At 51.9% G+C, this 12,099-nt stretch overlaps 1 protein-coding gene across 4 annotated transcripts in view; it reads right to left on the bottom strand.

The window, feature by feature from the left end:
* Window positions 1-7,573: 7,573 nt before the first annotated feature.
* ZC3H7B (zinc finger CCCH-type containing 7B) overlaps window positions 7,574-12,099 on the bottom strand; it is a 46,987-nt gene continuing 42,461 nt past the window's right edge. For all 4 annotated transcript variants that reach the window (XM_075427764.1, XM_075427766.1, XM_075427767.1 and 1 more), the window contains exon 23: window positions 7,574-11,690. In XM_075427764.1, coding sequence (XP_075283879.1) covers window positions 11,498-11,690 — 193 coding nt within the window. In that variant the 3' untranslated portion in view covers window positions 7,574-11,497. The remainder of the gene's footprint in view (window positions 11,691-12,099) is intronic.

The raw sequence follows: 12,099 nt of genomic DNA, 5'->3' as shown, positions 1-12,099 counted from the left end.
CCTTTGGGACAGCTACTGTCGTATATGCCTAGGCCTGCTTCTCATCAAATGATGGCGAGGTAAAGTGATTGGGAATGTGGTGGCTGCCCAACGCCAGGTGCAGGTGGACCTCCTGGTTTTGCCCTAAGCTCAAACTTGTCTTGAAAGCTGGGCAAGCATCTGACCATATATCTGGTAGCACCCAAGGACTTCACAGTAGCTGCTGCAGCAATTGACTGACGTTTATGGCTTCAGAAAAGGACGAAGTTCATTGAGAGGAAATTGTCACTTAGCATTTTGAATTATTAGCCTGCAACGGACATTAACAAGTTTTTGTCTAGAGATCCAAGAGCGCATATCTCATCTTGTGTTTGCCATGCCCACAAAGTCTCCTGCCAACATCGCGTGTCCTTCTTGATTCATAATCCCTGAAAATCGAGCGCCTGCCCAGGAGAAGAGCTTGGGTAATATCACTACCAGGATGAATCAACACTGCCCTGACTTTGAGCCCCAGGGAAGCAGAAACCGTGCTATGGAGTAGAGTCGTAGCAGTGAGGAGCATCCGTCTGCGCTTGCATCCCTGCCACGGAGAGCGCTTGGGCTGCTTTAGTGAACGGAGCTGAAATGTCGGCTCTGGAAAGCTGCAGGCGTAGCTACGGATTGCATCATTTGTGCTGGCTGCACTGTTATCGGATCAGGTCGTTCTTTATTATTATTGTAATCCCGTGGTAGCGGAGGTCTCAGCAGCTCAGCTCCAACACTCAGAAGCCCAGTCAGCCCTTGGCAGCACATTTTCTCACAGACTCGAGCATCCGTAGTCAACTTACACTGGCCCTAACTGGATGGCACACAGAAGGGTGACGGAGAGGGCCAGACTCCAGGAACACCAGTTTAAATGGCAGAGGCCAGGGCTGCATTCAGCATCTCTTTTCTAGGCCTCCCGGTGCAGCTACGCACACCGCCCAGCAGTGCTGGCTGGGCCCCTAAGCGCGCTCGCCCAGGAGCCTTTCAGCAGTGCCACGGCCGCACGCAGTCCAGATGGGATGGAGTGGGGGGGGTCCTTCAACGTTTGACTTGGTCCATGCTCTCCTTGCTTTTACATTTTCGTTCCAAAGAGGTTTGGGATTTTTTTTTCAAGCACAACCAAATTCTCAGTCATCACGCTAGAAGCGCACCGGGAACTGCAGAGCACCGCTGCGCAGATGTTACGAGCAGACAGAGCCTCCCTGGCACTTTGAGACCCTGAAGAATCGTTTTGAATGTTCAGACCACTGATACAACCCTGTACATTACAAGGAGCTGGTCAAGGGAGCTCTCTTTGTGCATCTCCCCAAGCTGCCATTTTACCCTCAGCCCCAGGGGTGCTCCCTCAACTCCCTCACAGGGCCACATCTGCGGTGGTTCTGGAGATGCCTGTCCACTGCCTCCCCTCCTGCCAGTGTCTTGCAGCCTCCTCAGACCCAAAACAAGAGACGGTGGCACACCTGGGTGCCTCCTCGGTCAGAAACTCCTGCAGATTGTTGCTGTGAGTCTCATACTTGGTGGTGGTGCCTGGCTGCACACCAATTTCTGAAGCCACTGTTGCAGAAGGGAACTTATTTTTTTCTCCTGTGTATCTGAAAGCACAGCTCGTGGGGAACTCACCAGCAGCAGTGACATTTGACCAAATAAATTGATTATTTGTTACTATTACAAATTGCTGTTATCTCAGCTTCCTCCGATTAGATGAAAGCTTGGCTTGATAATCTAATGGACTGTGTCCTCTTAAAAAATAAAAAAAACCCATTTTTGTCTGATTTTCTAAGAACACAAAGCTTACACCACCATATTATCTATCTATCCATCCATCCACCCACCCCTACCGCCCCCGAAAATCCTACCCACCTTGGCAAAGAGGTAAATATATTTAAAGATCTTTTTCTGTTTGAAAGATGAACTAGGAAGAAGAGAGTGAAATTAATGCCTTCTCAGAGAGAAAACCTGCAGTTATTTGCTCTGTTTGATCTGGGGCACGTGCTTTGGCAGTGACGCCCCAAAGCACGTGCTGCCCCTGGCAGGCAACAGTGAGGGGACAGGCAGAAGCCAGCAGCACTGAAGGGACTTTGTGGTGACAGACAAGGTAGGTTACTCCCCTGAGGTGTATCTGGATACAAGCACAAAAGCCTGTAGAAACCTCTAGAAGCTTTACAAATCCTGCTGCTCTTGAAACAGCTTGCTTTTTTTTTAGTCCAGACCATTCACCTCAGCAGCACAGTCATCACCCAGAAATTTCCGTATCACCTCACGCGGGGATGTCTTCTGCTGCAGGTCCCACAGATCAGACCTACTCCTCATGGTCTGCGTGGAGGCTGCAGGCCCACCCACAGGGTTTGGTTCTTGCACCAAACCCAGCTTGGGACGTGGTTTCCTCTTTCTTCTTTTATCCAAGCAATCCCTTTGCCAGAGGTCAGTCAGTGCCTCTTTGCAGGCATTGGTAGTTGTTTTTGTTCTTGTACTAGCTCCTGGGACAAACGCACACTCCACTGACAGCTTCCAGGTTTAACTATTTATCTGCATATTGCATTGGGCTTACTGATAGGCAGTTTTTTTTACCTTGGCAGGGGCCAGCAAGCTGAGTTTCACCATGGCCTTTCTGAAAGGACTCTTGCCCCGCATCCCAGCACCTTGTCTTCTATGGGGTTGAGATCCTGCTGCTAGTAGCAACGGACACCTATGGAGCTGCAAAGACCCCCGGAACGGCAGCAGCAGGGAAGGCTGTGGCTGGTCCAGGGACGTCTGCATCCACAGCACATTACTTCAAAAGAAAAGGAGGTGAGAGGGACCTAATATATGCTTACAAATATCTCAAGGGTGGGTGTCAGGAGGATGGGGCCAAACTCTTTTCAGTGGTGCCCAGCAACAGGACAAGGGGCAATGGGCACAAACTGAAGCATAGGAAGTTCCGTCTGGACATGGGGAAGAACTTCGTCCCTCTTAGGGTGACGGAGCCCTGGCCCAGGCTGCCCAGGGAGGTTGTGGAGTCTCCTTCTCTGGAGATATTCAAGACCCACCTGGACAAGGTCCTGTGCAGCCTGCTGTAGGTGACCCTGCTTCGGCAGGGGGGTTGGACTAGATGATCCACAGAGGATCCTTCCAACCCCGACCATGCTGTGATTCTGTGATTCTGAGAGAAGGAGTGACGAAGCCAGAACAGGAGGGTGGACAGCAGTGGGTGGTAAAAGTGGGACCAGGGCTCTGCGTTGGCGAAAGACCCTGCCTGGTGCCTGAAACACGGGCGTGCAACCCTTTGGGTACTTCTGATGGCAGCAACGCGGGGTACAGACACGCAGGCTTGGTGCGGCCTGGCACTGAGCCCCCTTCCCAGCCCTGCAGGGGCTGCCGCTTCCCCGGGTATCGCGTGCATACACGTGCCGATGCATGGGTGCGCGCGTGCCTGTCTCCCTGCGTGGGGGAGCAGTGTCGGGACGCCCCGAGTGAGCGGTGCGGTTCAGTGGAAGGAACCGCCTGCACCTCCCGCCTCAGGCAAAAGGATTTCTAAAAACTATTTCCCCAAAATGAGTGCCAAAAAGCTAATGAGCTTTGCTTCCCCATCTCCTTGCCAAGACATCTCCCCCTTCTCGGGGTGCTCACGTGGCAGTCAGGCTCACCGCAGCTCTGCTCCTCTGCACGTGGCCCTCCCTTGTGAGGTGCCATTTGCCAGAAAACTAGGTGCTAGGCAGGGAGAAAACATGAGAAAGACTCGTGGGATCACCAGAAGCTGCTCTGCCTGGGGCAGGAAGGACACCTAGAGCTGCCTTTGTGCATTTCCCAGCTCCGGAAATGCTCTGGGAACCCGGGCAGAGCCGGCGTTGGGAGCAATCCGAACAAGCCTTGGCGGGAGGCAGAGCTGAGGAGGTGCCAAGAGCGACAACAAACCAGGGCATTTAAAGCAGGATGGGGAAATCCAAGGCCAGCGGTTGCTGGGCCTCTGCCAGGGTCTGTGGGAGACAGTTGGGTGGGACAGCACCGAAGACACACACTCCTCCAGCCGCTTCCTTCTCAAAACGAAGAGGCCATCCCTTCCCAGGCTCACTCACCTCTGCTGGGAACGACGTGGCCCCAGGCAGGAGCAGGCATCCTACAGCACAATGGTCCAGGACGTCAGAGCCCGGCAGACCGATGCAGCAGTCAGCTGAGCCTGGGGAAGGCAATGGGCTGAGAGACAAGAGCTGATCCCCCAGAAGCCTGACCAGTCTGGCTGCCGATGATCCCCAAAAGCCACAATATGAATGCCTGGGTCTCGAACAGGAGAAGATCCGTCCTGCTGAGAGCCTCTTTTGAAACACTGCTTCTGCACTGAATCCCCCCACAGCTCCCAGGGCCAACTTCAAGCCGTTTGGCTGAGAAAAATTGAGGCCATCTTGCTCCCGTGGAAGCAGGACTTTCCCTCTCTGCCTCTGAGCTTTGCTGAGGTACAGACAGGGGAGCGTGCCTTGGTATTCAATTAGAGAAACTATGCAGCTCCTTGTCCTTCCCGACCGTCTGCCTGGAGGGCCCCAGCGCTACTGAAATCCCACAGCTAAGGCAGACAGAGGAAATCCACAGAGAACAAGGGAAATAAACCAAAGAGCACCTCCAGCGCTGAGCATTTTTCTGGTTCCAAGCAAGCCAAATTTACTCTGGCATCTGGGTTTAGAGATTTCCATCCCAGCCCTGGGTAAATGCCATTTTTGGGAGGATTAATCTAGACAGTAACAAACAGCCTTATTTCCTGGGACTCTGCTACGCCTCTGCCTCCCAAGGCTGTCAGGAAAAAGCAGGACTTTTCTGGGGTGCTGCCATCCACAAGCTAAACTGCAGAGGAGCACCCACTGAAGGGGCAGTCTCAGGAGCTGCCAGGGCCAGGACTGCTGCAGTGGGGAAGGAGTCAGCTGGAGCTGTCACCTCATCTGATCCCTGCCCTTGTCCTTGCTGCACCTGGATGTGCTTTCAGGAAACACCACCCCTGCCCTGGGGGCACCAGGACCTGCTGCTCCTGCCTGGAGGGGGAACCACAGAGAAGCTGGAGGCGAGAATGCAGCAGGGAAGGGAGGGAGGTTATTGGGAATGGATGGGCCCTGTCCCGTCCCCTCCCATGCTGGGGAGAAAGAGAGAGGCTGGACGAGGCATGGCGCAGAGCTCCTGAGCTATGCCCACAGCCTTCCAGGTAGCTCCAGGAGCGAGCTGGCCACAGGACTTCTGCCCAGAGCCACCCCACAGGCACCCAACCAAGTCCGTTCAGCACCTTCCTCCGCCCACACCAAACGGCTGGCTGCTCCAGCCAGTGCTCCTGTAACCTTTCCTCCTCCACTTTCCTCCCACCGCTCACTCCCATCCAGCCCTCTTTTGCCATTTAGGACATCGCTTTCTGCCCAACGTTTCTCACCCTACAAGGGCCCTACAGTATTACGTCCTCTGCGCCCTCCACCCCAGCCAGTGTCCAGCAAACCTCCGCTGGAAGTCTCTGCTGCTCTCCACGCACAGGGCACAATGCAACACGGCCCTGCTCTTAGTTGCAACGGCTTCAGCAAACACAATTAAGAGCGATGACAGCATTCGCACCACCTGCTGTCACCGCCCAGAAATGTTTCCCTATAGTGTGGGCATACAGACTCGGTCACAGAATTGCTCAGGAATCTCATCTGCAGCTTGCAATCTTTCACAGAATCACAGAATGGTCGGGGTTGGAAGGGTCCTCTGTGGATCACCTAGTCCAACCCCCCTGCCAAAGCAGGGTCACCCAGAGCAGGCTGCACAGGACCTTGTCCAGGTGGGTCTTGAATATCTCCAAAGAAGGAGACTCCACAACCTCTCTAGGCAGCCTGTTCCAGTGCTCCGTCACCCTCAGAGGGAAGAAGTTCTTCCTCATGTCCAGACGGAACTTCCTGTGCTTCAGTTTGTGCCCGTTGCCCCTTGTCCTGTCGCTGGGCACCACTTAAAAGAGTCTGGCCCCATCCTCCTGACACCCACCCTTCAGATATTTATAGGCATTTATAAGGTCCCTTCTTAGCCTTCTCTTCTTCAGGCTGAACAAGCCCAGCTCCCTCAGCCTTTCCTCATAGGACAGTTGCTCCAGTCCCCCCATCATCCTCGTAGCCCTCCGCTGGACTCTCTCCAGTAGCTCCTCATCTTTCTTGAACTGGGGAGCCCAGAACTGGACACAGTACTCCAGATGGGGCCTCACTAGGGCAGAGTAGAGGGGGAGGAGCAATCTTTGCCAGGCAAACTCCCTCTGCCAGGTTGCTGTGTGATGGCATTAAATGTCTTCAGTACGAAGCCTTTCTCCCACTTCTCAGGGGTCTCTACCCTGCTCCTCTCAATCCTCCATCGGACCCGGACCCTTCCTGGCTGACCAGGGGGTCTCCCCCTTGTCTTTGTATCTGCTGAAGTTCCTAGGAGAATCCGAATGCTGCAATCACCGCTCCTTGCCCTGCCTCTCCAAAATACAGGTTTCTTTTCTTCAATGAAGAAACAGTGGTGAGCAGAGGTTTACAGCTGAGGCTCAAACCTGCAAGGAAAACATTGCCGTTTTTCTCCTCATGCTTTGTCTGCCTCGCGATTTGACAGTTTTGGTCTCCATCATACTGGAAAAGCTACCCTCACTCTTGCCAGCATGGCCTCAATAATCTTTGAAGTGTAAAACTAATGGCTCTCACATTGCACGTACCCAGTAGATGTTCCTTAGCAGTGCACTGGTCTCCTTATTCCTTCTGCAGTACAAGCTTGTATTCAGGCCTCTCCTCCTCTGACCAGAAGGACACGAGTCCTTGTGTCTGTACCTAGGCGCATCGGGGAGATGCATACCAAATCTCCTCAGGTCTCACTGGGTGTGACCTCCTGGTCACTCCACCAGTTTCTACAGCAGCAGCAAGGTGTCTCCACGGGACTCCCTCATCTTTGCCACATCTCCAGTTTTGGCTTCATCAAGAATCCAGATTCATCTGCACCATGATGGATTTGAAAAATAGAGAAAACAGTTTTAATAGTAAATGTTTTCACACTGACCTCTTCCCCCAAGATGCGATCTCCACCACACAGCATCCTCTCCAGGGGAAATCTGCACAGACACTTCTCACGGCCCCAGCTGCGTATGACTCGGTGTGCAGGGCTGCGGGCATTTCCCCTGCCAGGGTGCACGCTGGCAGGCAAAAGCGCTGGCTGACCCAGCTGAACAGAGCAGCCTACACAGCGGAACCACCTCTAGATGCAGGTGATTACAAGACCTGGTTAGTGCAGGTTTCAAAACGGAGGTTACCCAAACACCTGAAACTATGTGTTAATGCCGAGCACGTAGATTCTTGGGGGAAAGAAAGAAAAAACCAAAATCTTCAACACACCTAAAGTTCACCAGAACTGTGTGGCTGATGAAGAACTGCAGAATCTGTTAATGCACACATAGGCAATTTTTTACTCCGCAAGAAGAGCGGTGGATCGTACTTCAGCATGGCAGAAAGCGAAAGCGACCCAATGCCTGCAGTCTGCCCTTCGCTTCCCTCCTTATAGCACGGAAACCTGAAACCAAGACAAAAAGCCTTTGCGGGCTATTTGAAAAATGAAAACACACACTGGATCAGGAGAGGGTTTAAAGTGCACACTTTTATTTTCTATTACAAAGGCTAAAAGAAGCAAGTCTGTTTTTTTTTATTTATTTAAGAACAAAACCAAAAATGTTGTTAAAACATCTACATTATTATCCTGATACTAGACCTTATGAAAGATACTAAGTTATTTTTTAATAGTAAAGCGTGGTATTCTTAAATTATATTAATACAAAGACATATTAAAGGACTCGAAATCATTACTCCGCAGCTCAGAACTGCAGCATCCCCTTGCTATCTTTTTCTCTCACTTGCTAAAATCCATCCATTTTTGACATACAGTTTCATAAAAGCTAAGTAGGGTATATTTGGGTTTCTTTACTTCCCCCTGTAAAGGTCAGGTTAACTCCAACACCAGCGTCACCTAAATCCCTGTCCCTACCAAAGGATTTGGGAAAGTATTTTCACTAAGTCCTTCAGCATTTAACAAGCTGATCTAAATCAAAGTCTCTACTCTGTGCCAGTGTGCGTGCCTGTGGTGACTTTACAGGATACGAGATGTTCTTCTGATGTTATAAAATTAAAACATTGCTTCTTTTGTTAATAACACCCGAACTTGGTTCTGCGTTGCAAAATTTTCTTCTCCTCTCACACAAATGAAGAAAAGAGAGAGTTATCAGAGGGTCCGGTGAATGCGCTGCTAAAGCAGCCGTACAACTTGGGGTCTACGGGTTGTAGGGCCGCGAGCGCTGAACAGTTCTGCTGAGAGTACCCAACGTGCTGAAGAAAACCCTCTTGGCTTGATAAAGTGAGCCTGGGAAGTCAAGTGTGAAGCTTTCTGCCTTTCACGGTGTCCCTTTCAATAATATAAGCAAAGCCTTATCATTAAAACTTTACTCGCTAGTTAGCAGTATAATACTCTTTCACTGAGATGGGACTGTGAGGGCATCCAAGGGGGTTTCAAAAATGCGAACAGGGAAACCTGTCCCATCTCAAAAGTTATACCTATCTATATAAAATCCTCCCCTCTTCGTTATTTCCCTTTCCCTATCCCAAATAAAAGTATTCATATTTAAACTGGAGATGCTGCGTTTCCTGGCCCGAGTCCTTTTCCTTTACCTTCATTTAAAAGATTCCTTCGATACCACACACATATAATATTATATAGAGCGATATATTTAATACCTGTGTATATATGTTTCATGGGAGGGGTCACATATATACACACTAAAACAAGCCTGGTAACAAAGTACTGCAACACCACAGACCAGGTTATCAGATCAGGGAAAACAAAGAGAGATACTTGACGCAACCCCCGTGACCGTGGGCCTCCCTCACCTCACACACGCTCGCCCTCTCCCCGCCTCGGCCCCGCTCCCTCCCTCCAAAGCCCCACCGAGGAGCGGCTGGGCCCTCATCGCAGAGACGGGGAGAGGGGACAGCGACCCACTCCGCAACCTAAACAAGTTATCGTATGAGAAATCACGGCGCAGCGAACCCCAGTCACACGAGAGATGCAGGTTTGTTTTAACAGTAAAACACATCCCAACGTTCCCTGCCACAGATTTGCTTCCTTGGTGACCCTGCCCAAGAAGAGCAGGACAAGACAACCCTGGAGATGATGCCTACCTCCTCCCCCGTCTCTCCCTGTTTATAAAGTTGACCAGTTGAGCACAAGGAGCACCAGGAGAAGGTATGATCTGGACAGCTACAGCGAAGGGCAGAGGAGAAAATCCAGCACCTGACCACTCAAAAACTGCCATGTCTGACATTGCGTTGGTCGCACTCTTTCCCCACAGCACTACAGATCCATTCCCACCTCGTCCTTCTCCCCACACAGGGGCAGAGGTGGAAATCACCACTTCCCTCCTCTCTTCTCCCAGCAAGCCACCTGCGTATCATCAGACGTCATGGTCCTGGCTCCTTCCAGGCCACATCTTAAGGTGCTGCAGAGCCAAGCAGCGAAGCTCGTACCAAACCAGTGACCTCCATCCACATTTTAAAGGAGAGGAAACAAGCTCAGAGGAACATTCAGCTTACCTGGAGCACATAATATCCTGGGAAAGACCCCAGACCAGCATGCAGCGCACTCTGTTCCTGGGCTGTAATGGCTCCAGTGGAGCTGATGCACCCACTTGGAGGCTGGTTTGCAAAGGTGCCAGCAGCCCCCACAGCATCTCCTGCATTTCCATGTCTCCTGCATTTCCACATCCCATCTCTCTTGAAGCCGGGAACCCCAGGGATATGGGAACAGGGAGGAAAAGGGGGAGCAATGCCAAAGCACCGAGCGGTTCATGGCCAGATTTTAATTACCACAGATACAGCGCTGCCAGCCCTGAGGGCTCTGAGCTTGCTGTCCTGGGAGACTCTATGTGAAAAAGATATCCCCCACGAAGGCTGCGAGGGAGGTGTGTTTGTGTTTGAGTGGATGGTGCCATCCACGCACGCAAACCTGCAGAGCGCAGCTGGACTGCAGAAGAGAGAAGGAGAGGGAAGCTCAGGACAGGACACGCGTTTACTGCTTACAGGATGAGACTGCCAGAAAGGGCAAGGCTGGCATACAGAGCAGTACTGCCTCTCACCGCTGCCACTACAGGAGCCAAAAATCCCGGCCCAGAGGTCAGCATCACTGGTTCCCTCATCATGGCACATGTCAGGCAGGACAGGAGCAGGCGCATGGCCGGGTCCCACCGTGCCACTCGCCCTCCACCGTGGTCCCTGCCCTGGGTTGCACCCTAGCTGCACTGTGTGTCCGAGGAGGAGGGGAGGAGGGAAAGCACCCTTCCAGCTGGATTCCCATCATCAAAGCATCACCCATGCTGCTTGTCGGTGTCCTTTTAAATAGGTCGCCACCCGGCTCTTCTGGCAGTGCAGGGAAAAATGCAGCTCTAAATAAAGCAGCTCTAAATAACCACTAACAGACGCCACATAAAGAGCAAGAAGAGACCCCCCACTACCTCCCTCTCTCTGCAGAATACAAGCCGACACAGAAACACGGGCTCCTTTTGGCTACAGCCTTCCTCCTGACTGATACCACTGCGGGCAGCACGGTGACACAGGGTGTGTCACAGTCTCCACTACACCTTCTAGATGGCTTCAGCCTTACCTGCACCAGCCACGCCAGCCAAAGAGCCAAACCAAAACTACCCACCCTGAATACCTGTCGCACACTGAGAAAGTCATCTAATGAGAAGTCACCAATTTGCTTTCCGGGTACAGTCAGCGGAAGCAGTCTGAAGTCACCTACAATCCAGCTCCTGCTGCAGCAAGCAGTTTTACTACCTTGCTGCTTTTAGCTACACTCTTTATACCAGGTGGCTGTTACCCTTCTCAGCGCCAGTTGATGCCTCAGGGCAATACAGACAGCAGGAGCTTAAGCCTAGATGTTTTAATCCAGATCTAGTGGTTTTCCTTCTTCTGCACCTCAATTCCTAATTCTTCTGGTACTGAACTCTCAGGAGAGCAGGCTGGCTGCAATAGCGTAAGCGGGGCTTGCTCTGCAGCACTGAGAAAAGGAACACATGAACTTCACGGTCACCTTTTCACCAGACATCTGGCCCTTTCTCTCAGCCTTGTCCTATGGACCTCTGCAGCTGCACTCCGAAATGAAGGGTAGGAGAATGACACAAGGAGAAATTCTCCTATTTGCAGCCCAGTACAGACTGGATTCATTCCTCTGAATGAAGGACAGCAAAACCAAAAAGATGGAGAGGAAGGAGAATTTGAAGGAAAGAAGAGAGACAGGACAGATCACAAACTCAGTGAGCATGGCGTTCGCTGGCCAAGGAGAATCAAATTCACGATTTCATTAACCACTAATAAATCATCGTCTCATAACCTTAAAACAAAAGAAAAGAAAAAGTTCTCTTTGCGAGACACAGATCCCGCTCTCCCTGTTACTGCCACTCTTGGAAAACCCGCCCCATGTCTCTCCAGCCGACAGGCTCCCCCCCGAACCCTTGCTATACGCCATCCCGCAATAGGAAGTTGTATTTCCCAAAGTCGTCATCCCTGGGGCAGAGCAGCATGTCCTTGCGGGCTTTGGCCAGTTTCTGCTTCAGCACCTCCCTCCGATCCAGCCACTCGGTCAGCTCGTCCTGGCCATGGGCATAGCGACACTCCTCTCCGTCGGGGCACACCTTGCTCTTCTGGAACCTGTCAGCACAAGGAGCGCGATCAGGAGGGCACCCCCCGGACAGGGTTTTGAGCTCCCCCTCTGGGACACTCGACCAGGGCCCACTGAAGCACGCTGCGAACTCTCCTTTCTGAGGAAGAAGCGATTCCTACAAATCCAGGTGCAGCCGGGGAAGGCAACAGGGAGGCTGGGCGCAGAAACAGAGCAGCGAACAGAGCAACATCCACGAGGGGATTTAGTCAACAGAACAAAACAATGTGAGCTGGAACCGGACCAGCAGGGATGAGGAGAAACCACCACATGAGAGAGGAAATGCCAGGTAACAGCCACGAAAGACAGAGCCTTCTCTCTAACCAAAATGGCATTTCTAACCATCACAAGCCTTCTGAAGACACCTCGAGGCACCGATTCAGAGGGTGTGAGGCATTC

This window comes from Opisthocomus hoazin, chromosome 8 (genome assembly GCF_030867145.1).
Source record: "Opisthocomus hoazin isolate bOpiHoa1 chromosome 8, bOpiHoa1.hap1, whole genome shotgun sequence".
Classification (NCBI taxonomy): Eukaryota; Metazoa; Chordata; class Aves; order Opisthocomiformes; family Opisthocomidae; genus Opisthocomus; species Opisthocomus hoazin.
The sequence above is the reverse complement of the archived record's forward strand: the minus strand, read 5'-3'. Positions and strand labels throughout refer to the sequence as shown.